This window comes from Zalophus californianus, chromosome 10 (genome assembly GCF_009762305.2).
Source record: "Zalophus californianus isolate mZalCal1 chromosome 10, mZalCal1.pri.v2, whole genome shotgun sequence".
Classification (NCBI taxonomy): Eukaryota; Metazoa; Chordata; class Mammalia; order Carnivora; family Otariidae; genus Zalophus; species Zalophus californianus.
This window is the reverse complement of record NC_045604.1, coordinates 78,806,311-78,831,774: the sequence shown is the minus strand read 5'-3', so window position 1 is coordinate 78,831,774 and position 25,464 is coordinate 78,806,311. Positions and strand designations below refer to the sequence as shown.

At 41.1% G+C, this 25,464-nt stretch overlaps 1 protein-coding gene across 5 annotated transcripts in view; it reads left to right on the top strand.

Annotated features, from left to right (window-relative positions):
- Nucleotides 1-25,464, top strand: part of TXNDC11 (thioredoxin domain containing 11) — a 59,314-nt gene that overhangs the window by 8,256 nt on the left and 25,594 nt on the right. For 2 of the 5 annotated variants that reach the window (XM_027613377.2, XM_027613376.2), the window contains exons 3-5: nucleotides 2,568-2,665; nucleotides 6,021-6,150; nucleotides 15,878-15,971. In XM_027613377.2, the coding sequence (XP_027469178.1) occupies nucleotides 2,568-2,665; nucleotides 6,021-6,150; nucleotides 15,878-15,971 (322 nt within the window). The remainder of the gene's footprint in view (nucleotides 1-2,567; nucleotides 2,666-6,020; nucleotides 6,151-15,877; nucleotides 15,972-25,464) is intronic. The other 3 variants (XM_027613380.1, XM_035722533.1, XM_027613378.2) reach the window with 3 other exon arrangements.

Sequence of the window (25,464 nt, the reverse complement as noted above, 5' to 3'; positions counted from 1 at the left end):
ATTCAGGTGCCGTGGGGACACTGCCCTCACTGATTCGAGTTTCCTAAGCGGTAAACAGCCCTTGGTAAAGGCTGGAACCAAACAAAGTAATTTCTGCCTTGGGTTTACATAGGAGTTGCCTTCCCCAAGAAATTCAGTGAATACAAAAACCATACTTTGGATTCACATATGAAATGGAATTAGGTCCTGGGCTTGATTACTAACAGACAGGTTTTCTCCAGCCTCATTGTTGGGCAGGACATTTCAAACTGCCCTGGGGTGCTGGGGATAATTCTTCCCTGTGCAACGCAGTTTCGAGCATCATGGGCTATCTCCCACAGTGCCTGCTCACCCCATGCCCTGTAGCCTCCCAGTCACTGCAACAAGCAGAAGAGCATCGCACAGATTTCTAAAAGGCTGCTGCTGAGAACCACTCATCTGAGGTAATTTATGCAGGCAGCTGAGTTCCAGAAGTTTCTTTGGAGCTCTGGGTTGATTTTTCTTAGAAACAATGTTATAAATGCTGGTGAGGCTTTCTGCCCAACCCAGCAAAGCCTTTTGAACCATTATAGATCCCTGAATGTGGTGCAAAGTACTGTTTAAATCTAGCTCTTCATTAGAACTCTTTATTGCTTGGGACACTGGTTCTGAGGGGATTGTGATTTTATGTTCCGACTTCGGACCCATGGGATCGATCTGTTCCCTGTACTCCCTTTACCCCCCTCCCCCTTTAAAAATGGCTAATAATAGGGGCACCAGGCTGGCTCAGTTGGTAAAGCATGTGACTCTTGATCTTAGGTTCATGAGTTCAAGCCTCAAGTTGGGCAGTAGAGCTAACTTAAAAAAAAAAAAAAAAAGTAATAATAACCAAACTGGCAGACACTTCCAGGGAGGAAGCAGGAACTCTAATGGAGCGCTGGGAGGCAAGCGATAGGTTAGCATAAAAGAAGTCACCACTTCATTCCCCAGGCATTCCCTAAGTTTTCTGAATTAAGAGAACATGTGGGGAACAAGGAGGAAATCTGTGTTTGGGGCAGGTGTCAGTTACTTGTTACCTTATTGTAAGCTGAAGCAGCGGTGTCCTTCCGAGTGATTTTCGGAACGGCATTCTGGTGTGCTGGGCCCTGTGCAGTTTCTCATGACAGCTCTGCACACTGGCGCTGGCATCCCTGTGCTTGGAAGCACAGGACCTCAGACTTGGATGGTGGAGCGGTTGGCTAAGGATCACATGACAAGTGGTGAAGGTTATAGTGCCACCCACAGCTAACGGGCACTGCTTTTTTCAAATTTTTTTTCCAGCTTCTTCCAAATGGAGAACGTATTATTCTGTGTTCTCACTAGGGAAAAGGAGGGGGTTTATTTTTGGAAACAGGCAAAAATCGTTTAAGCCACACTGCTTTAGTAAAATTAGCAAACATGGTAGATTGTGCCCTGTTTTTGAGTAAAAAAACGAGATGTCACCTTTAAGTAAAGGTATTGTTTTCCTTTCTCATAAATGGACTCTAAAAGGAGCTCTAAAGAGCTTCCACGAAGTTTTGAGCAATATTGCTATTTACAACATATAAGGAAGGCCTCTGAAAGTGACTTTTCATTTGTAATCTTCATATTTTTTCAGTATTACTATGAAAATTTCTTCACATAGCAAAGGTAAAGGAATTGTATATATGATTGCCAGTTAAATGTTGTTAAGGGCATTTTATTTTGCTTATTTGATCATGTATTTATTTCTCTTACCATTCCTCTAGTCAGTGGTTCTCACCTAGAGGAAATTTTCTCCCCCGGGGGACCTTCGGAAGCATTTGGAGCTATTTTTGGGGATCACTCTTGAGGGGGGGAGGCTGCTGGCATGTAGTGGGTATGGGCCAAGAATACTGCTAAACCCTACAACCAGTGTGTAGGACTGCCCCTCAACAAAAACACACATACAGAAAGCCTCATAACAGTGGAAGGCCAAAATAGCAGTAGTGCTGAAGTTGAGAAACCCTGCTCTAATCTATGAACCCATCTTCTTTTGGGTACTTTTCAAAGTAGATTGGAGACACAAGGACACTTCTGAAATACCTTAGCATCTACCTATAAATATGTATTTAATTTGTATTTTTGCTGCTTAATACTACATTTTAGAGCATAGCTGTAATTCTCTTATTCTTACTGGTTTTTAATATAGTTGTTAAAAATGGAGTTTGATATTTGTGATGTTTTATTTGCAGCTAACATTATTTTTCCTTCTCCCATGCTCGGTTTGACTGTCAAAAGATATCCTTCCATTGAGTTTTAGTGTAATCACGCTTAGAAAAAGCTCGCTGGTGCTCATTCACTTTAGAATTCAAAGCAAATCATTTCCCTCTTGGACTAGACTGTAAAATACTAGTAAAATACTAGAGTCCTAGCTAGACACCATAGATAAAGGTCTGTCTTTTTTTGTGTGTGGTGGTAGATGATGACCTTCTTTGAATACTGGAGATAATTTTTTTCTCACTTTCTGTTTCAGAGAGGAATAGTTCCATTTCTATGATTTTTATCTTTAAAATCTTGGTAATTTTTCAGTTGTTATTCATAGTCATTTGAAACCTTTTTTGGCTCTGCAGGTGTTGTTTGTGGCAATTAACTGTTGGTGGAACCAGGGGAAATGCAGAAAACAGAAGCATTTCTTTTATTTCCCCGTGATATATCTGTATCATCGGAGGTAAGAATTAGTTTTCTAATTCCAGTTACGTTCCAAAGTGAATTTTTTTTCTGTTTAAAAGTATTAGATATTCACTGTAGGAAATTGAGAAAGTACAGATAAGCAAAAAACACAGATAAGCAAAAATAAATAAAGGAATCTGGATATTTAATCAGCCATACGTAATCATTATGTGTTTGGTTTATATTGTCCTCTGACTATACATATCCACCCTCTTTCTTTTTTTCCCAAAATAAAAATATGGGATTGTGTAGTAATAGTATTTCCTAAATTGCTTTTTCTTGCTTGTGTGAACATTTTTTTCATATCATTACGTAGTGTCTGGCATTGTTTTTGGTAGTGCTAGTGGCCCTATTGTGCGGCTGTACATTTCAGACATCCTGAAGTACTTTATTGTCTGAAAATACACAAAGGTCCTTATCCTGTCACCTGGCAACATACTAAGCAGGAGGGAATCTTAGCACCTTTTCAGCTGGGAAGAAAATTACCACGAGTCCCCGGTCCTACGCCCATAATCCTGAAATCCAAAGAGCTTTGAAGACCCAAAAAGTTTTCGTAAATTTTGTTCCTGTATGCATTCATCTAGCCTGAAGTAACAAGAGGCTGCCTTTGGTCTTTATCGCACTTAAGGAGCCAGTTTATTTATTATGCTGCAGAAATATTGGTGTTTGATTTTGGAATACTGCCCAGACCGTGTTAAGTAATGTCTAAAATTGGTCTTGAAGAATTTTGGAGACAGGTGAAACTTTAGACTTTGTTCAGTGTAATTGGCTTGAAGTTTGTTAATGAAGGTAAAATGGGTAAAGAATGTTTGATTAGTAGGAGCTTTACTTTTTATGCTTTATTTTTTCCCTTCCTCTGAACTCCCTAGGCTTTAATCAGTGAGGATTTATAAGAAACATCAAACTATCATTTGTGGATTATCTGTCATGTTCCATCATACCTCATGTTTCTAACATAAAATGTTGTGTGGCATGTAGTATTGTTTCTCAAGAGCTGTTAAGTAATATTTGACAAAAATGCACTTTCTTACCCCATCTCCACCTTCAAAATCTCTTCTAGATACAAGAGTACTTCTCAGAGAGTAAACTCTTGCATTTGAAGATGCTAAAGCTCTTTGCTCTGTAATGGGATAAATAAGCTTGCCCTGCGAAGGTCCCTGCAGTTCTCTTTTTGGAAGTAGACAATATTTGGAGATAGGAAATAGGGCACAGGTGCCTAGTGAGGAGTATAGGCCTTGCCACTAGGTAACCAAGTCAACTGCCCAGAGGTGGGCCTAATTTGATGTGATGCTAAAATCAGGAGAGTTCCCTCGAATCAAGTACAAAATATCTTTTTGGGTTATATGGCTGTGCAGTATATTGTCTTACACTGTTTGTTTTCTTAGATTTATGGAAAGATTGAAAGGACAGGCAAGGAACTTTAGAAACATCTAGTCCATCCTTCTTGTTTTACAGCTGAGGAATTTGAGGTTGATACTCTCCTTGAAGTGCTTGCCCCTCATCTTTGCCTGCTAGGTTTTACTTGTTTCAGTTCGTTCAGACCTCTTAATACTCACTTGAATATCTCCCATTCCCAGTGTACTAAAAGCAAGCAAGTGCTAAGGCACAGAGATACCTGAAGTGTAGCCTTTTCATATCCTATTTAAAAATCTGCAAGTTCTCTGTTTTATACATAACACACACGAATGAATGTATGTCTTCAACTAAGTTCTCTTGTGACCATTCAGTGGTGTTGAGGTTCTCTTGGTTAATAGTGCTTGCAAATGTGGCCCCTTAGCCTCAGCCCTGGGCAGACAGACCATTGCTGTTTGTGTGTTTCTGTTGTTGTTGTGTTCGTAATGGCTTACCTACTAGTGGTTGCTTAGAGAAATTAATAGACTTTCTGTTTTGCTTTTAAGTAGATTCCATTTTTTTTTCTTGTATTGATACCAGTCACTAAGAAAGTTTATAAAAGGCTCTAAGGCAGGGAGTAGTTTCTTGTAACACTCTTTCCAAGGCTCAGCAGCCCTGGATCAGCTCTTCCCGTGGTTGTGACTGTGGTATGTTGGTAAAATGTGTTATGCACCTGCATTCTGAGATCTTCTCAGCTTTTACAAGTTACTGGGATCCTTCTAACGACCCTCCAGGAGCCTGTTTGCCTGAGTAGATGACATTTCCAGATCTTTTGGCTCCGTTTTGCTGAACAAAATGTGTTATCAGATGATTTTTTGCTTTCTTCCTTTAAATTAAAAATTGTTAGTGGCTGATGGGGTTGGTGGTGGTGGTAATTTTTAAACTAATGTAGGTCTTGAATTGATAGAGTTGTTAACTCTGTCTCCCAGCTGTGCATGTAGAGTGCTATTTTTACTTTTTTCATGCTAACATTCTTTTGTTTGGCATCATATTTTCAGTGCACCCTGAGGAATTGTGTTTATCTCATCCCATTATATGTGTGTTTGTCATTTATGTAAGCATATGGTATCACAGTCACAGCATTTATGTAAATCTTTACTATGCTCTGTTTATTTTGCTATTAACAGCAAGCTTAATGTCAATTTCTATTTAGAAGAATGGTTATGGAGTTATTATATTTTAACTTACTCCCCCATCCTGCCACATACCATTCAGTTATATTTGAGCAGCGTCTGCGTTGTGCAAGATTGAAGAAAGCCATGTGAGGATTCTGATTAGCTTAGGAGGGTAACTGAAAGTTGGTCTTATTTCTTAGCAATGCTAAATCAAATTCCTGTGCATCTCTAAGCACACCTGGAAGGGAAAATAAGATCATTTTTGTAGATCCCTAACTTTGTCCCTTGCCATTGTCTTTTTTTGTTACAGTAAAGCTTTGAATAGGTTATTTAGTGATCCTTTGTGTAAGTGCCTATGGGAATATTTAATAAGTACATTTTAGTAGGCCAAGGGCCAATTGCTCAGCTTGTTTTTTATTTCAGAGTGATGTGTAAAAGAAAGTCCCGTCCCCCCCCCCCCCCCACGTTGAATTATGTAGTTAAGATCCTGCAATCCTTTAGCATTTGGTCAGTTTCCAGGATTGCCTTTCTGTTTGGTTTTGTTTTTTAAAGAAATACTATTACGGGAATTTTTCTTTTTCCCCCAGAGGCTAGAATGAATGTTCTTTGTTTGAAATTCAGTTTGCAGTTGAATTAAGCTCATAGAAAAGTAGTGGCTGCTTGTGCCACCCGGCACATGAAATGCTTACTCTCAGTTGGTCCTCCATTCACCTCCCGGGACACAGGCTACTTACCTATGAAGCAGTCAGGATCGTCTTGTGGTGTTGATGATTTCAGTTATACGTTACAGGTTTAATGCATGGTGTATTATTTTTATTTTTTTATTTTTATTTTTTTTGGTACTAGTTTTGGACCAATCGAATACAAAGGCCCCATGAGTGCTGTTTACATTGAGAAGTTTGTCCGCCGGGTGATGAAACCACTTCTCTACATCCCATCTCAATCAGAATTACTAGATTTTCTCTCAAACTACGAGGTACCTGTCTTTCATATCTCCTCCCATCCCCAAGGTTTCATTGGGTTGTGTTGGATTGTTTATATTAGAAGGGTTTTTTATACCTCTTGATTTGCAGCAATGAAAAGATCACATTATAGATAAGCCCCAATTAAATGATTTTTGAGATACTCGATTGTAGGGATGGTTTAGCCAAGTGAGTTTTGAGAGAATGGAACACTTGTAAACCTTGTGAATTTTTTGTTTGGGAATTTCCCGCAGACTTTCAGTTTGTCTCATGATGAGCTTAGAGCATATAAAAATTAACTTACAGGTTTATATGCACCTGCAAATTTCTAAAAATTTTATTTGACACTGTATGGCATGTTACTATGGAATACTTGGTTTTACTTGTCAGCTGTAGTTTAGTTTTAAAAAAAACTGGGAATGTGTGCCCTCCTATTTTATAAAGTGCATAACTCTTTCAAGGTCTTATTAACAGAAAGTTTCCTAACATGGCTTCTCTGCTGCTTTCCCATTGCCAGCTTCATCCCCTGATAAATTGTTTTTATAGGATCTTAGTGTGTGTTCAGGACCACTTATTAATCAGAGGCCAGTATAAAGCTTAAAACGGTCTAAATAAATTAAGACTAGTTCCACAGAAAAAGTCATTGTAGCAAGTGTAAATCGTACTTGGGTATGGCAAGTAAAAATGATACTTAGATACAGGACCATAGGTAGCTGAGACATAAACCCTATGAATCCAGACCTCACTGAGGATTTAGTAATTGTGACTGGGTTGGATTTTACCTTTTGCACTGGGGAGATTTTATGTAGCTTGGACATGAATTTCTTTCACTGGGATGTCGTTACAGCTTTTCGGTCATGTTAGGAACACTGTTTATATGTTAACGCTGAGTAGGTTCTCTAAGCAGCAGTGTTAATACCTAGTTATTCTGCGTGTAAGTTCTCTGGTGTGCATTAGAGTGAATGTGTCCTCACTCTTATGTGGCTACGGGGTGGCTCTCTGTGCCCCTCACAGGCTTGTCTCTCGTTCTGCCAGGGCAGGCTGGCAGCTGGGAGCCACCCTGGGTGCCTGGGCCTGGTCCCGTTGGCAGCACTAACTGGTTCTGTGACATGGGGCAGGTCACTCACCTGCCAGGCATCAGGGGACTGGAACAGGGCATTTCACTCTTAGCTGCAATTGTTGTGTGATAAGTGGGTTTTCATGTAGATTTGCAGTAGATGACGGTCATGGAGGCGATATGGCAGAATGGTGAAGAATCGGGACTTAGACACTGAGCTCCATCACTTGTTAGCTCTGTGGCCTATGGGCTTCTTAACCTCTTTAAGCCTCCATGCCTTCATCTATAAACAGGGATTAAATAAGACATGAAAATGCCTGCAGGATGTAGTCCCAATAAATGAAAACTTATCCATGGAAATGGCATCATGGCAAAATCCTGGATATTTAGCACTATTGAGAGAACTCAACACGTGTGTAATGTTTGCTGGAATTCCTACTTATATAAGAAATCTTTTGTTTGTTTTGTAATCAAGATGATAAAAAATGACCTGCAGGGGCAAAGAGGCCTTCCTTCAGGTAGGCTCTTTAGGGACTTCTGTGGAACACTGTGCCTAGTTTTGCTTGAAACCCTCTGTTTTTTTCTTTACATTTTCACTGAGTTTCTCCTAAAAAAATAAAGGGAAAAATGGCAGACGAGCAATGGCACATCAATAAATAGTATATATTATGTGTTTACCCTTTCAAAGAAAAGTATGGAAAACATTGAGATCATTTAGCCTTATAATAGGAGCACCGAGAGGCAACTTCATTATTATTTTCAGCTCCTTTGGAGATTTGTATCCAGAGAGTTCGGAGCCAGTTCTTAGCAGGGGTCATGTGATAAGGAGTAGGACTCAGCTAGGACTCTAGAGGTCTAGGTTTTAGTCCTGACATTAGCAAGTCTCTGACTTCTGAGTTTTACACAGATTTCTCATCTCTGAAGGTAGGGAATTGGCTCACATAATCCCTTCTGACTGTTTTGGCTTTGGTGAAGTTTAGAGGCTGAGAGAGGGAGGCAGAAGAAGGTTCGTCAGTTATTGGTTGGGGAAGTTTTTTTGAGACATGGCTCTTGAACGTCTGTATCAGAGCTCTTTCTGATCTTGTTTTGTTTATGGCCTCTATAGTGTCTCTGTGGTTGGACCTGCAGGAGAGAGGCGAGTTCCCCTTTATGACTGAGCAGCAAGGCTGGTTCTTTACCTTTAGCCTCTGCATTCTCTGAATCTGTGTGTTAGCAGTGCTTTCAGAGATGATGCTCCAAGTTTGATGCTGAGTTCACATCAGACTCACTGATGTGCTGGTGACATCACTCATTTCGGCAGCCCGCTGAGTTAGAGTGATGTACAGCAATGTTTAGACTGCCTTTAAAACAGGACCAAGAAGGTGCTGCCAAGATGGGACCCTGTATGGCCTGTCAGCCTATAGAATGCTTCCTCCCAAGGGGTAGATAGCTTTTATCATGTTAGTATCATCTTTCACTGGGCTGCTTCTCACTGAGGTGAAATTGCCTGGTTGGCAAGAGACAATATTTGATTAATGGTGAAAGAACTTGGGAGGCCAGCCCAGCATGGCACTTGTGAAACCATTTATCTTGTGAAACATACCAACACTGCCTAGATGGTCTCGGTTTCGTGCACACTCTTTGTAAGATAACGTAACGGCAAAATGTTAGATCCAGAAATGAAACCACTGCCATGGCTTCAAGAGTCGAATAAAGAGGAAAGGTAAAGGCATTTTTGGAGGCCCCGCTATAGAGCACAATATGCTTCTGGACATTCCTCTGAATTAAGGTTTCCCAACCTCGGCATTACTGACATTTGGAGTCAGGTAGTTCTGTGAGGGTGGGGACTGTCCCACACTTTGCAGAATGTTTAGCAGCAGTCTTGGCCTCTACCTACTGGATACCTGTAGCACTTCCTCCCCACCCCCCCCTTAGCTGTGACAACCAAAAATAGCCAGGCATTGCCAGATGTCCCCTAGGGGGACAAAATCGCCTCAGTTGAGAATGTCTCTTGTAAATTACTGTTTTCCCGAATAAGGCCTTAGGATGCTTCACAGGTATTAGAACAAACAGATCTTTTTTTTTTTTTTTCAGGTAGCACACAGAATGCCACAATCTAATTGTTGCAAGCTTATCTTGTATCACAGTGGCAGAGAGAATATGGAAATCAAGCAGTGCCTTACTGGAAAATCCTGGAGCGTTATCTGGGGGGGACTAGAGACAGGATGAGTTGTATTGTAATCAGTAGAGCTGTCCGTGATGTTCAGCCTTATACTCAAGTTGTTACTGCCCCTCCCCACAAAATATGCTTCCTAATATGTTAAAGGTCTTGCTAATTTAAAAAAATCTTACTATGAAAGGTACATCTTTTGATCAAGAGCCTTATCTCATAATTTTTATGTTTTGTAAAGGGATTTCAATATTAAGTGTATTTAAATTTAAGTATACCAGAATTGGGATAAAGTAATGCTTTAATGTTTTTGTGGCACTTCTGAGGTTTGTTAGAATGGCAGTGCTTTTTGCTTATGTCTCTAGGTGTGTTTGTGGCATCTTGAAGGAGTGCATTTGATAGTTGTCCCCTCATTAAGAAAACCATACTGATTAATTGTAAATTCATTTGTCTCTAATCGAGATATTTGTGAGCAGTTTGGACCATCATAAAATTGTGCTGTTAGTGTTTATTACTTGGGGAGTGATGATATTCTGGAAGTAATAACCTTTAACATAAACTTTTACTTTATTATGTGTATCCTGACCATATATGTATATGCTTATGTTGCTGTCACAAAGAGAAGTGCTCTAGTTTTACCTTGGTTGGAATTTTTGTAAGTCCTTCAGATGAGTCCTTCCAAAAGCCTCTTTCAGTTGATTTGATACTGAATTACCGAAAACAGTAAAAGGTTTTTAACCAGTGGAAAACATTGTATTTGACTTGATATCTCAAACCTGCCCAAATCGGTTTGCTCGTCATTACCTCTAGTTTTCTAGGTTTTAGTCCTGACATTAGCAATGTCACTGAGCCCGGATGCACTGAGTAGAATATGACACCAAGCCCAGATGCAATTTTTAGGAAAATAATTTTGCCTTTGATTTATTGAACATCACAGAAAGACATTGCAGGGTGAATATTATAAATACATGTTTCTGTAAGTTCCAAAATACTTTGTTATTAGCCAACAAAGAATGTGTAAGCTATGCTCTGGTGAAGTGCCCTCCAGTTTTCACGTGCTTTTGCTTCTTATCTTCCTCATAGCCATATGAGATAGAAATGGTAGGTCCTTCGGAACAGATTCGGAAGGTGGGGGGCGCAAGGGGTATAATTTAACCCTCAGTGGAGACTGGCCTATAGCCCAGGGCTTCTGGCTCCCCAAATTTTTGCTTGTGTCCAAAGAAATGTTTAAGGTCTGAGAGTTGAAACTTCACTATGGATCTAGAAGTTAAAACTTTGAGTATTTAACTATTTTCTGTCATTTTTCAGGCTTTCTCTTTCAGGATAGAAAAATTTTGAAGGTGTTGGCTTCTTAATTTGTAACTTTTCCCCCTTCCTTTTTAGGAATGGTTTTTAAGAGTAAATAGTGATTGAGGATGGGGCCATGGGTGTTGACCTGCTGGTAAGGCAGCAGGGTTTCACTATTTCGTGTTACTGAGTGGGTGTTCTATGTAGGATAGTCACAGTATTGAGGCAGGGTAACATCTAGATTTTTCTTCTCAGACATGCACTAAAATCATACCTGCCTTGGAGCACCTGGTTAGCCCAGTTGGTAGAGCGTGGACTCTTGATCTCGGGGGTTGTAAGTTTGAGCCCCATGTTGGGTGTAGAGCTTTCTTAAAAATAAATAAATAAGTAAATAAGTAAATAAATGAAATCATACCTGCCTTATAAATAATGAATGCCACTAAAAACTGAAGTAAACTTGCCAGCGGATACTGCAGAGGGAGAAGAAGAGCTTGAAGTCCTCTTGTTGCAAACCATGTTAAGAAATTCTACTTTCGGGCGCCTGGGTGGCTCAGTTGGTTAAGCGACTGCCTTCGGCCCAGGTCATGATCCTGGAGTCCCGGGATCGAGTCTTGCATCGGGCTCCCTGCTCAGCGGGGAGTCTGCTTCTCCCCCCTCTCATGCTCTCTTGTCTCTCATTCTCTCTCTCTCTCAAAAAAAAAAAATCTTAAAAAAAAAATTCTACTTTCTTCATTCCCTCCAGCTGTAGAATCCCCCTCTTCCTTGAGGGTTCTTCCTGCCTATTTAAGATACAGACAGGAAAGTGTCGTTTATCACTTGTGGACAACATAGACAGACATATGCCAGGGCATTTTTATTTTGGTGAATGTCGAGTTGAGTGGGCAGGGAATAGCGTTTGGTAATGGTAATGTCACTTACAAAGTCAGGAGTTCTATGGCTCTTCTAATTTTAGTATTTTTTAGGTATCATTTGACTTAGGTATCAGTAGCTTCTACATCAATAATGCTTTCTTATTTTTGAAAGCACTTGACAGAATCATCTGATTTGTGCCTTGTAACCTACCTACCAAAAGCGAACAGTATTATTTAGAATGCTTATCTTGTATTTGCAGCCAAAATAGTTTTTGATTCTTTTCATGAGTTTTGTGTGATTTATCCACTTAGGATCAGTGATTTAGCATACATCCATTAATTTATTCTTAGCAGGTTTGTCACACCACATTGTTTTAAATTTAAGTGGGATGGGAAAAAAATCTTGGGACTCTTTTGGAGGGGAAAGCAGGGTGTCAGGAAAATTGCCCGGTGATAGAAAACCTGAGCCTTTTGGAGAAAAACCTAGTAGAATGCCTGGCACCTGCTGTTATCCTGTTGTTTGTTAGTAAAAGTCTGCTCTGCAGTTGAGCAAATAAATAGATACCACCTCTGTCAACTCCTAGTTTGATAGCACTGTGAATGAAACAGTTTTGAATTTTCTAGGTGTGAGTTAACATTAGTAAGAAATACTTTAGTGCCATTGAGTAGAAACACTGAGGTTACTATTCTTACGGCCACTAGAGGGTGTGCGCACCGTCTGCCAAAATGTATGCCTCACTGCAAATGGTGTTCACTTAGCAAAGAAATATTTTATGCTGACGAGGATTTGCTGGCCTCCTATAAATAGCCTCTTTCCAACCTCCTCATGGTAGCAGGTGCTGAGTATACTGTACGCCATGGAATGGAATTAAAAGCACGCAAACTGGGTCAAGTTGTAATCTGGTACTCATCATGTTTTAGTCCTGCTAAATTATAGGAGGAGCTTTGTCTCATCTTTTTGTCTCCATTCTTTCACTCGTTAACAAATGTTTATTTTGTGCCTGCTCGGTGCCAGGTACTGTCTGAAGTGGATATGTAGTGATGAACAACAGAGACCCTCTGGAGATAAACAACAAACAGGAACACAGACAAGGTGCAGGGAGTTGAGTAGTGTCCTCCCAAAATTCCTGTCTGCCCCGAACCTCAGCATTGGCCTTATTGGGAAATAGGGTCTTTACAGGTGTCGTTAGTTGAGGATCTCGAGATGAAAGCATCCTGGACTTAGAGTGGGTCCTAAACCCAATAACTGGTGTCTGTATACGAAGAGGAGAGGACACAGAGACATGGGCGAGAAGGCCATGTGAAGCCACAGGCAGACACGGGAGTGATGCAGCCACAAGCCAGGGAATGTCTGGAGCCACCAAAAGCTGGGCAAGAGGCAAGGAAGGATTCTTCCTCAGAGCCTCCAGAGAGAGCACGGTCCTGCTGCCCTCCTGATTTCGCACTGCTAGCCTCTAGAACTGTGAGAATAAATGTGTTGTTTGAGGCCACCGAGTTTGAGGTAATTTGTTAGGGCGGCTCTGACTAATGTACAAGGTTGTTTCAGATAAGTGCCCAAAGGAAAATGAAGGAGGGTGATGTGGTAGACACAAGGGCAGGGAGGAATGGTATAACTGCTTTAGAAGACAGGGAAGCCTTTCCTCTGAGGAAAGGATGTCGCCGCAGAAACTTCCACTGAAGCCTGTGTGTGAGGCAGCCCTGAGGAAAGATGGAGGGAGTGCTGCAGGAGGAGGGAACAGTAAGTCAGAGGTCCGAAGGAAGGACTAAGACTGGTGGAGCTAGAGCAGAGGGCACAGTGGTAGGAGAGGAGGTCACAGAGGTATCTTCCTACTGTCATGGGTCCCATTTAAACCTGACCAGTTACACGCGTGAAGGAAGAGCACGGGCACTTGAACTCCTGTGTCTGCTCACCTGGAGGCCAGTTAAGCATCCAGGAGTGGACCAGTAGGACCCTGGGGGTGGAAGACCTTCACACGTTGGTAAGCATCCGAGTGAGCAGGGACAGCCTGTGGACCGGCAGGGCTTGCTCCCCAACTTCAGCCCAGCGTCAGGCCGGTCTATGTGCTCGGCCGTCTCATCTGAAAGAGCCTCACAGGTGTGCGGGGCCCAGACAGAGTCGTCTGCCTGAGAGTGGCCCCTGGGTTTATTTGCTGCTGAGCAAACTATGGGCCTGTACCTAGGAAGGTCCTTGTGTGTGAAGATGCACTTTTTTGTTTGAAATATTTAAGGTTCATTCTCAAACATGCCAGTTTTCAAAATTCAATATAGACTGTTAATGGTATTGTGCATATTTGAAAAATAACACTTGAAATAAACTTTGCCTGTTCCTTGTGTTCTGAATGGCTAGTTTTTACCAATTTCTGTAGCTTTGTATCATCCCCTGTAGTTGTTGAGTCTTATGGTCTTCATTTCTTTGGCAATGAGAAGTGAAAATAATTTTGCAGATGGGATTGTTTGCTTTGTATTGTTTATGGGATTGCTTTGGTCAAAGTGCTTGAAAATTGCAGTGCTGGTTCTTTTGAAGATGAGGCTCCTTCCTCCAAACTACAAAGGCCCTTGGAAAACTGCAGCGGTGAGGCTGTCAACAAGAAGAAACTCTTCCCTTATAGAGGCGTCCACCCCGTTACTCGTTTTGAAAGGTTGAGTTTGGGTTTTCTGTGAAGACTCAGAATTCGCATTTTCCTTACTTCACTACTGTGTGTACCCGTGTGCATATGTAGGATGAATTTATTCCATTTGATTTTGGTTTGGAAGATTGGTCAGAATTTAAAGAAACTTAAGTGAGTCTGTTGTCTTTCTGTTAGTTTCCATTTTTGTTGTCTTTTGTGCCCAATATTAACAAAGTGACTAGAATTTCTAAAGATGTTGTCTTTCTTTGTTTTCGGTAGAAGAGCTTATTACACTGTCATAGCCTTGTTTGAAACCGTAAAAACCCAAACACTGTAATTCTACTTGAAGTCAGTCCTGGGTTGGCTTGTTAAAAACATGTTGAAGGAATTTAGCAGAAGAAAATCTTGTTTTCTGATTTCCTCAGTTGTTTGAGAAATAAATTTATGTGCTGTTTTCTTTTTTTTAGATATTAGGATTAAACATTCTGACTCTCAGTTTCTAAAAACCAGTTGATTTATTTAAAATTGAATCTTAAAATAAGCAAGTGTTTTAGATTTGAAAGGGTGTGTGTTCCACTACAGATCAGAAATTTCCTCTTTTTTTTTACAGTGTACTGATGGAAAATTTTACCAACAGATTACATTTCTACTTTACCTTTGGGATCTGATTTTGTCCCAGTGATCAGATCAGCTCCATTTACTTATTAAGCATGTGCTTTAGGGCCAGAAAGGGGTCTTTACATTTGCCTAGTGCTTTATCAAGCTCATTCTTCTCAGTAACCTTGTGATGAATTGTCCGCATTTGTCAGAGAAGGAGGCTGAGGCTTTCCATTGAAGGGTCCACCCAAGACCATTCAGTGTCAGACTCCAGGCCCGGCACTCTTTCTCCAGGGATCTCACAGTTTGGCTTTTAGGGCAGATACGATTATCACAGGATGCCACCAGATTTGTGCCACAGGGCCTTCAAGAGAAGGAAGCAATTACCCTGACGTGGAAGGCAGGATCGGTCTGGTAGGGGACAATTAATTGGTTTGGCAGAATGCAGGGGTGTTCTGTGCTAAAGCTTAGATAAATGGATTGAGCAGGGGGAAAGAAACTTGTGGGAGTGGAGGAGCGAGAGGGTAAGAGATGGGCCTTCCACAGACTGACCTGACCAGAGAGGAGGGTTGTCATTGTATAAGGTGGGGTCTGGGTGTGGGGGCAAAGAGCCCCTGGAAGGATGACCTTGAACACTAGCTGAGCCAGTCTCATTTAACCTGATTTCCCTAAGTGTGAAGGCATGTTTAGAGTAAATGAGAGGAAGCGATTGAGGAAGAAATCTGAGAGAGGTTATAAAGAAATCATTGATTTAGTTTGCCTGGAGACACTAAACGAAAGGCATGAGTACCTGAACTTGATGGTGAGGTTTCTAGCCAGGGACCTAGAAGAACTCTAAGCAGGGCAGAAGAACTGTAAGCAGGGCGCCTGGGTGGCTCAGATGGTTAAGCGTCTGCCGAAGAACTGTAAGCAGAGGGTGGAGAGACCCACTTAGGGAGAGGGAAGGAAGTTTCAGCTCTGAATGCCCCTGTGAACGCTCTGCGTCTCCATCCCTTACCCTGTTGGTTGTCTAGATGGAGGGAAAGCTCAGTCCTGTTCCGCAACTTTGTTCACGTGGTTAGCCTTCTTAAAAAATGAAACACAACAAATTGCATTTGACAGATAATGATGACATGTCCAGATATAAAATATTCCTGTGACGCAGTGGCCTCCGGGTCCTTCAGTCACCTCATTCTGCTCTTGTTCCTGCAGCCTGGAGTCCTCGGCTACTTTGAGTTCAATGGCTCGCCCCAGCCTCCTGGTTATCTGACCTTCTTCACTTCAGCGCTGCACTCACTAAAGAAAGGTAAAAATGATTCCAGACATTGGTACTTGCAACAAATGTGTATGTATTGGGATCTGCTTTTACGTATGTTACCCTTATGATTATATATTTTAATTTTCCCGATTCCTTTTCTCTGTATTTATATAAAATACACTCTTTTGTGTTCTATTGGCAAACAAAATACTATGCCATTTCAAATACAGTCTAGTCTCTAAGATGTTTAGCTTTTTAAACTGTGGCTTGATCATACCGTGTCTGCAATTATATATTTTGCAGTTGAAAATTTATACCGTAACCTTTTTGAATGTATAGTTACAAGTTTTGGTCAGAGTTTTAGTGGTTATATTACCAGTTGGATATACCATAATTTGGGAATACATTTCCTTTGGGAAGTATTTTTACAAGTATAAAAGTCATGTCACATCACAGCATAAGCAAGCATATACATATATATAAAATTTTGTTTTATTTGTTTATACTCAGCTGAATCATGTATTATTTGAGGTCCCTACTTTTTAAATGAAACATTGTGTCCTGCCCATCTTTTCATGTTGCTCCATGTTCTTCTCTGTAGCAGTCATGACCTCCTGTCAGTTTTCTGTTGGATACACTTTCATCTCACTTGTCTGTGTCTTCTGTTACCGTGCTGGTCCAGGCCCATTCCCCCGCCCCTGGACTAGACCAGTGGACCCTCAGCTGGTACCCACTCTTGCCCCTTCTTCCTCACATTAGGGTCCGTTCTCCCCAGCCTCTAGGGCCCGGATCTCTACCTATCAGACCCCAATTCATCCTTCAGGATCCAGTCAAATACCACTACTACAGTTTCCCCTGATCTCAGTTGGGTATCCTATTGCTTCTCATTCATAGCACTTAATATAGTTTGTATTTATGTATGAAGTTATGAGATTTGTTTAACGGCTGTCTTCCTCAGACTGTGCGATTTCTGAGGGTGGGGCCCGTGTGTCTTCAGTAAGTGCTCTTCCTCCAGCATCTGGCACATAGCAGGGGTTCAGTCACTATTTGCCAAGTGAGCGATCAGATTGATGGCTGTGTCATCTTTCCCCCAGTAGATCAACCAAAAATATGTAACTGTCCTTCTGTTACTGGGTATTAGATTGCTTCCATATTTTGAGGGGAGGAGGATTAGAATAGTATACTAGAAATACATCAAACAGTCATATGACTGGCTGTTTTAAGATAGACACTGTCTTAGGGTTGTATGCATAGAGAACTACTGCATTCGTGTTTTTCACCTTGGGGACATTGAGAGAGGAAATCATGCTGTCACATAAGTATGTGTCTGTCCACTTGAAAGACTCTGAGCTGCCCAGATTCAGGTGACTAAGAAGACTTAGTGTAAGTTTGAATTTTGAAAGCAGCATACTGCCTACATAAAAAAGCTTAAGAAGCCGGTACTCAAAAATGTTCTTAGAAAATGAAAGCCCCGGGGCGCCTGGGGTGGCTCAGTCGTTAAGCGTCTGCCTTTGGCTGGGGTTGTGATCTGTAGGTCCTGGGATCGAGACCCGTGTCAGACTCCCCTGCTCAGTGTGGAGTCTGCTTCTCCCTCTGCTTCCTCTCACCGCTCATGCTCGTTCTCTGTCTCAAATGAATAAATAAAATCTAAAAAAAGAAAATGAAAGCCTCAGAGATCTCAAGTGAAAACTGAACATGAAAGGCCAATCTGCACTCACTTACTCATTGACATGATGGTAGCATTCAAGTTTTTGAGTTGAAGAGGACATTTCAAGATGGTGGAAGGATGTTTTATTATCTGGTTAGCTTATATTGTGTGCTAATGATTCATCTTAAATTACTTTTTCATTCAGAGGTTTCCAAAATATTCTTTTTTGGAAGAACCTTTGCAAGTACAAGATATGGTAATCTTTTACCCCCGTTTTTTCTTTTTTTTTTAAGCAAAGGAAGGTGATAAATGAGTAAAAACTATTTGAAGGAACAAAGTAAACCTCTTTGGTCGAATCCCTGATATTGACAAATGATCACAGGCAGTTTCTTCTCAGAATAAATCTAGTCTCTGATTACCTTGACTACATTTCTTCCCTAGCTTGTGACTCTAGGGGGGTCTGGTAAAATCCTTTGCATATGAACTTTGCAGGAGCTGAGATTCATTTTGATTCATCATTTTTCACTTCATTTTTGTGGGTTTAAGGAACCATTTTTAGAAGAAAAAGGCAAGTTTGGAATGACAACTTTCCATAATATGTGCACTAAAACCTTGCTTTGAGCATCTGGTTTTTTCCTCCGCTTTTCTTTCTCATACCCACAAGTCAGACAGTATTTTACTTATTAATAGTAGCTGTTCAGTAAGAGAAAGGTGTGCACACTTTTTTTTTAATGTTATAGTTTGAAATGTAAATTATAGGTCAAGGTTGTATTTAGATTGTGTACAACAAATTGAGGCCTAAGATACATTTGCCTCACTTAACAATTGGTTATGGAGAGCTTAACTAGAGAAGTGTTTAGTCTTGTGGTAGAAAGCAGATGTCCTGGTTTAACATGCCACAAGTGTTTACAAAATGCACATATCTTTCCATTGCCTTTATTCTTTTTTAATTGTCTTGGAAATAGCCAGGACACTCTCTGACATTTGTCTTCAGGTAGCTGGCTGGCATCAGTGGATAGGTATTTTGAGAATGTACCGGATGTGAAGCCTCGTGTCTAGTGTGGAGAGTGTGCTACCAGAGTGTACATGCCTGCCTCAAGAATGCGTGCGTTTAGTTGTAAGATCTGCTTCCGTGGTACTTTGCTCCCTCTCTTAAGACCGTTTTTGTAACATTTGATACTTTTACACATTATCATAATGGAATTAGGGAAAATTGGCTTTCCGCCTGAGCACTTAATACTGATTGCTTTCTCTTTTTGTTTGTTTTAACTGTTTCCTTTCATCTCAGTTATCTGGGTCCTTCTCTGCTTGATTGCAGTCTTGGTGCTGATCTGTCTGTGGTGGAGGCCTGCCTGTTAGGTGGTGTGGGCGGTGCTGCTTTGTCATATTTCTGTCCATTATTTTCCTAGCTGTTACTGTCACCATTGTTTATATAGCAGTTCTGTGTTGTCTGTCTTTTTTTTTTTTTTTTTTTTAAGATTTTTAATTATTAGAGTGCATGAGAGCGGGGAGGGTCAGAGGGAGAAGCAGACTCCCCGCTGAACCGGGAGTCCGACGTGGGACTTGGTCCTGGGACTCCAGGATCATGACCTGAGCTGCCCACGTGCCCAGCAGTTCTGTATTTTCATGTAGTTTAATGTGTGGTTCTTTTTCTTGATTTCAGTGTTGTAGTTAAAAGGTTGAATGAATGACTATAATAAAGGGCACTTAACCTTGAAATTGCTCAAGTGAGAGTGATTGAAGCAATGAGATATTAAGTCACTTTGGATCTCTTCCCACCACCACCACTTCTCCTCGTGCCTGGCCTTTTGGGTTCCTTAGACCAGAGTGTAGGCATTGCTCACGACAGGACTGCGTTGGCCCCTTCCTGAAGCATTATTTCTCTGTTTTTCCACTGGCTTTTCTCTGTCCCCTGACACTGGAATCCTAATGAACTGAACTGAAATTCACATGGTACTTAAATGTTACCTTGAAAATACACTAATCCATTAACTAAGGATGTCGTTTCTACTTTTTTCTGCCACCGTTAGGAATTCCTAAACTTAGTTGACTGGGGAACCTTGTGGCCTTAGTTTTCTAAGGAACACCCTTTGGGAACTACTGTTGTAATGAATTTTTTAAAGAGGAATTTATTAGAGGACGAACTGCTAATTCCAGTGTAGGGTCTCTCTACTCCACCAGGTGGCGTCCAGTGGAGCTGTGCTTTGCTGGTAGAATTGAGTCAGGATGCATACAAAGCGCTCTCCTCCATATCCTTATTCATGAATAAAGCTTTTTTTGGAGCACTTTTCTGTTAGATTGTGAAATTTTATGTAATATCAAGAAGTCCAGAGAGGAGGATTTTCTTATTCTATAAGTGACACACATTCTTAAAGGTATTGAGAAAACAAGGGACTGATTTCTTAGGCAAGGTTGATTCTGAGATTGCTTTTTTTTTTTTTTCCCCTTGGGTTCCTGGATCTAACTCTTGAGAGTTTGGATCAGGCATTGGGTTTAACAGTTCTCTGTGAATGAAACAGGTTCTAGGATTACTTGGTATTCTCGGATAATCTCATTCATTGTCACTGTACTCGTAGAGGGAAATCTTTTCCTGTCTCCTTGAGTTCTAAGGCCCTCTGGGTACTGATTAATACACATTAGAGTAAGGTAGAAATTCCATACTTTTTGTTCCTGTGCCTAAAACTGACTTTTTTTGTGATGTTGCTATCATTTTAGCAAGGATGTCCTCATGTTTCACAGGCGATGCTTTTCTTCCCCTTGTGGCTTATCTCTTAAGCCTTATAAATGCTGCTAGGTAAGAATTAAGGCCAGACCTCCCCACATAAGTTAGATTCAGAAACATGACTTTTTAATTCAACGAATATTTGAGGATCTACTATGTGCTCCAACTAGAAAGATGAAAAAAACTAGTCCCCAACATGTAGTACCACCAGAGAGTGAGGCAGGCAGGCAGGCTTGCCTACAATGTGAGTCTGGGGACAGGTTTGTGACAGGTCGTTGGAGTGTGGAGGCGGGACATCCACATCAAATCACGGATAGCTCAGAGGAAGTGACTGGTGGGGTGGGGAGGGTTTCCCGGGAGAATGAGGTATAAGGTGAATGAGGTGTCAGCCTTCAGGTAAGTGTGTAAGGAACTAAAGAGAAGATAGAGAGGGGCTGGGGAAAGCAAAAGGTATGCAGGAAGCTCCAAACCAAATTTAGTCATTTATAGATATTTAGATTCCTTGAACCTATGTATTTTAAAAATAGGACCATCTTTACTTTCTGTTTTGTGATATTTTCTACTTTTGGAAGATTGTCCTTTTTAGGGAGTGTGTGTGTGTGTATCCTATTTCTCCAAGGTTTTTGGTTTGCTTGTTTGATGTTTTTGAAGCTAAGATAAGACTCCAGACAAAGAACCAAAAATATTTAAATCTTAAGAAACTCTCAGGGATCACCTTCTCTAATAAAGTCACAAGCTTACAGTGAAACAACTCAGTGCAGACAAACCCAGTTCTGGTCTTTACTTGTTTACTTGACCAAGTGGAGTCACCTTTATGTAAAGGTGAGTATGGTAAGCTGATACTAGGCTGAGCCCTTCTGTTAGTCAAGCCCTTTATCTGGATGATCCATTCTTCACTCTTTGAAGTAGAAACTGTGAATATGTCATTGTGACTGTCTCTGGTAAGGAAACAGCCTCTGAGGAGACTGTTAACTGACTCGAGGTCACTGTGGCAGGCAGAATGGTGGCTCCCCAGAGATGCCCCTGTTCTAATCACCAGAACCTATGAACATGGTCGCATGGCAAGGGAGAATTGAGGTTGCATGTGGAATTGGGTTGCTAATCAGCTGACCCTGAGAACAGGAGATTATCCTGGATCATTTGAGTGGGCCCAATGTCATCAGGAGGATCCTTTAAAATTGGAATTAAGAGGCAAAGAACAGTGTCAAAGTGACGCAATTTGAGAAGGACTTGTCCAGCCCTTGCTGTCTTTGAAGGTGGGAGGGGACACAAGCCAAGGAGTGCAGGCAGCCTGTGGAGGCTGGCAATGGTAAGGACATGGATTCTCCCCAAGAGCCAGAGGAATCATGCCCTATTGACACCTTGATTATAGCCCTTGAGGCCTGTTTTGGACTTCTGACCTCCAGAACTGTGAGATAAATACGTCTTTTTAATCTACTAAATTTGTGGTAATTTGTGACAGCAGAGGTAGCAAACGAATACAGTTGCATACCAGTAAATGAGGAGCTGGGCTAGGAACCCAGGACCACGTTACTCCCATTTACTGTTGTACTCTTCTGGGATGAGGCAGGGGGCACAGGATGGTGATTCCTGACTCCTGGCCTTTGCCCATGATACTGCTTTAACTAGAATGCCTTTCCCTAGTTAATATCCACCTCCCTAATTTTTCAAGGCCTAGCTGAAGTCCTTGGGGTATTTATAAATACTGTCTCGCTAGCATAACGTCTAGCACATTACGGACATCAAATGGAGATTTCCATACCACCGGTCCTTTCCTGGAGCTCCCGCTGCACGAATTGGCTGTGCTCCCACTTAGCAACTAGCATTGTTTTCTAATTTTCCCCGGAACTTTATTAGTATCTTCCTAACAAGGAGTTCCCATAGGCCTGGACTGAGTCTCTTAATAAGTCATTTTAGTAGCCGGTGTCCTTTGTAACCGTGGCCTACTCGTGACCCCTTCCAAATGGTCTTCACGTTCCCTGTCTGGAACATGAGGGAGCTGTGCCCTGGTCACCTGTAAAAGACACTTCCGTTTGAAAATGCACTGGCTCTTGGCCTGATTTTGTAGACCTTGGAGCTAAGAATTGCTTTCATATTTGTAAAGGGTTGTTCGCAAGAAAAAAAAAGAACGTGAAAAAAATAAAAGAACGTGACCCTCGTGCTAGACCCTAGTAAGAACAGCCTTAAATGGGGATGGAGGAGGGATTTGTAAGCAGATGGGTTTCTTTTGTGAAGTCTCTCCTTCCCTGAAGGTGTTAAAACAAAAAGGAATTTAATTGAAATATGTGTAAGAGGGGCGCCTGGGGTGGCTCAGTCATTAAGCGTCTGCCTTCAGCTCAGGTCATGATCCCAGAGTCCTGGGATCGAGCCCCGCATCGGGCTCCCTGCTCAGCGGAAAACCTGTGTCTCCCTCTACCACTCCCCCTTCTTGTGTTCCTGCTCTCGCTGTCTCTCTTTCTGTCAAATAAATAAAATCTTAAAAAAAAAAAAAAAAAGAAATACGTGTAAGAGAAGTACTTGATCATTTTAATATTGTGCTTTGGTGGAATACGGATGGTGTGAGGGTGTTTACTGTCATGTTAGTATATGTGACGGTGTATATTTAGCTTTGCAGTTTGTGTTCCCCTAAAACAACATTTGGAACTACATTTCTCTCCTCCCTAACTCATAAGAAATTAAAAGTCCCGGTGAAGGAGTTCTGTGTTTACTTAGCATTTAGCAGTATTGTGGCAGGCACCAGAATGTGCATGTCTCTGTGGTGCCCAAATGCCAGAGAATTTTCTGGATAATTGTTTTGTGCTTTATATTAAGAATTTTGAAAATACACAAAGGCTCAGAGTCAAATTTCTAGTGACAAAATGCAAGTAATTGCTATAGTTTGTATGTTGGAAACAAACATTTCTGTAGTCTATTACATTTCTTTAAAGGTTTTTTTTCATTTGGATGGATGTATTATTGGAAATGTGGGAAGTCATCCACAGAATAAATATAAATCACTATATAAATGCTAAGTAACATGGGGGGGTGTTACCCTTTTTATGTATTCCTATTGTTTCCCTTTTCCTGCCTTGTATAAAACCTTGGAAAGAAGAGTGGGAAAGCAGTTCATAAAAATAGCAGAGTATAGAGTAAAATGAGGCTGGTTTCCAGGGTGGAAGGTACCATGATGCAGGTTTGCTTGTTGGAAATGTCACTACTTCCCAGAGTAAAGAAGTGAAAGAAATTTTCCCAGAGAGTCAGTGACTTCTTAGCCATGCTGATGAAAAGCCACATGACTTAATCCAGTGGTATTTAGTTTTGAAGTATCATGCTTTATTTATTAGCCGTTCTCCTCATGAGTATTTTACTTGACCTGATATTCCATTTTGTTCCACAATCCCTAAGAGATTAGCTCACACAGATGTCTGCTGGATAGCACATGGCCAGTCCTGATATAAAAATTTCCTCACTGCTCAGCTCCAGCATCTCTCTTCATTCTTTGAGTAGATCCTTGGGTGCCTTACTTTGCAGTGCACCAAGTGCTGTTAGCTCTAGGCCTCTGAGAGAGAATTAACTTCAGAGGCTCAGCAGTTTATACAAGGTCTAGCGACCCACCTTTTCCTTTCTGAAGGAGAGATAAGGTCACACTTTTAAAAATAAAAATAATCATTCTCTGCTGTTGGAGGGGTTCTTGTGGAAAAAAAAAATGCAAGAAATATTCTCTTAGGTGTCCTTCCCAGATCATTGACCATTATTAAGACTTACTGGCTGTTGGATTTATGTCAGCCTAAGTTTCTTCCTGAGTTTACATGAATCTTGCTTTTTCACAATTACCACCCTGGCATAGGCATAGTCCAGTAGAAATATAACATGAACCACATAGGTATTGTAAAATTTTCTGGTTGGCTACATTAAAAGTTAAGAAGAAATTGGTAAAAATAACTTATGTATATAAAATAATACATTTAACCCACTGTATCCAAATCATTACCATTTTAACATACAATCAGTATAAAAATTGTTGAAATATTATATATGTATATTTTTTGAACCAAGTCTTTTAAACTTTTACACTAGTTTTTTATACTTTTACACTTAACAGCACATTTTAATTCAGATGCTGAAATTTCATTGGAAATACTTAATCTGTATTTAGATTACATAAAAATTACGGTGGGAAAAAGAGGTTTACATACTCAAGTTGTTTAAACATACTTAAAAGTTTTCCAATGACTGAGTTGAGTCGGTCAATTTAATTTAAAATTAAATCAGTTAAAATGAAATAAAGTTAAAAATCTAGTCCCTCACTCACATTTATTTATTTTAAGATTTTATTTATTTATTTATTGGGGGGGCAGAGGGAGAAGCAGACTCCCCTGCCAAGCAGGGAGCCCCATGAGGGGCTCAATCCCAGGACCCTGGGATCATGACCTGAGCTGAGGGCAGATGCTTAAGGACTGAGCCACCCAGGCACCCCCTTCACTCACATTTAAAGTGCGCATTAGCCATATGTTCCTAGTGGCTAACATATAGGACCGTGCAGCTCTGGACATAGGCCTCATTATCCAAGTGTCCAAGGGTAAAGCAGTTTTTTTCTTGAGCTACTGAGTCTCCTGCAAGCACATCCCTGAGTTAGTATTTCAGATTTGTGTCCCTGGTTATCTGTTAGTTGGTGAGTGTGAGTTGTGTAACTTTGCTTCAGGCAAATTTATTATTATTACTGTTTTTTTTGAGAGAGCTCAAGAGAGCGTGTGCACAAGTGTGCGAGTGGGGGAGGGGCAGGGGGAAAGGGAGAGAGTTTTTTTTTTTTAAAGGTTTTATTTATTTGAGACAGAGATAGTGAGAGAGCAGGAGCAGGGGGTGGGGTGGAGAGGGAGAAACGGGCTCCCTGCTAAGCAGGGAGCCCGATGTGGGGCTCAATCCCAGGACTCTGGGATCATGACCTGAGCCGAAGGCTGATGCCCAACCAACTGAGCCACCCAGGCGCCCCAGGGAGAGATTCTTAAGCAGACCCCATGCTGAGTGCAGAGCCTGCTCGGGGCTCGATCTCATGACCTGAACCGAAATCAAAAGTTAGACACTCAGCTGTCTCAGCCACTCAGGTGCCCCTATTAATAATTTTAAAACAGTTGAAAATCTGTTCTCTTTCCTAGTAAAGGAAACTATTGTTACTCTTTCTGGACTGTTTGAGA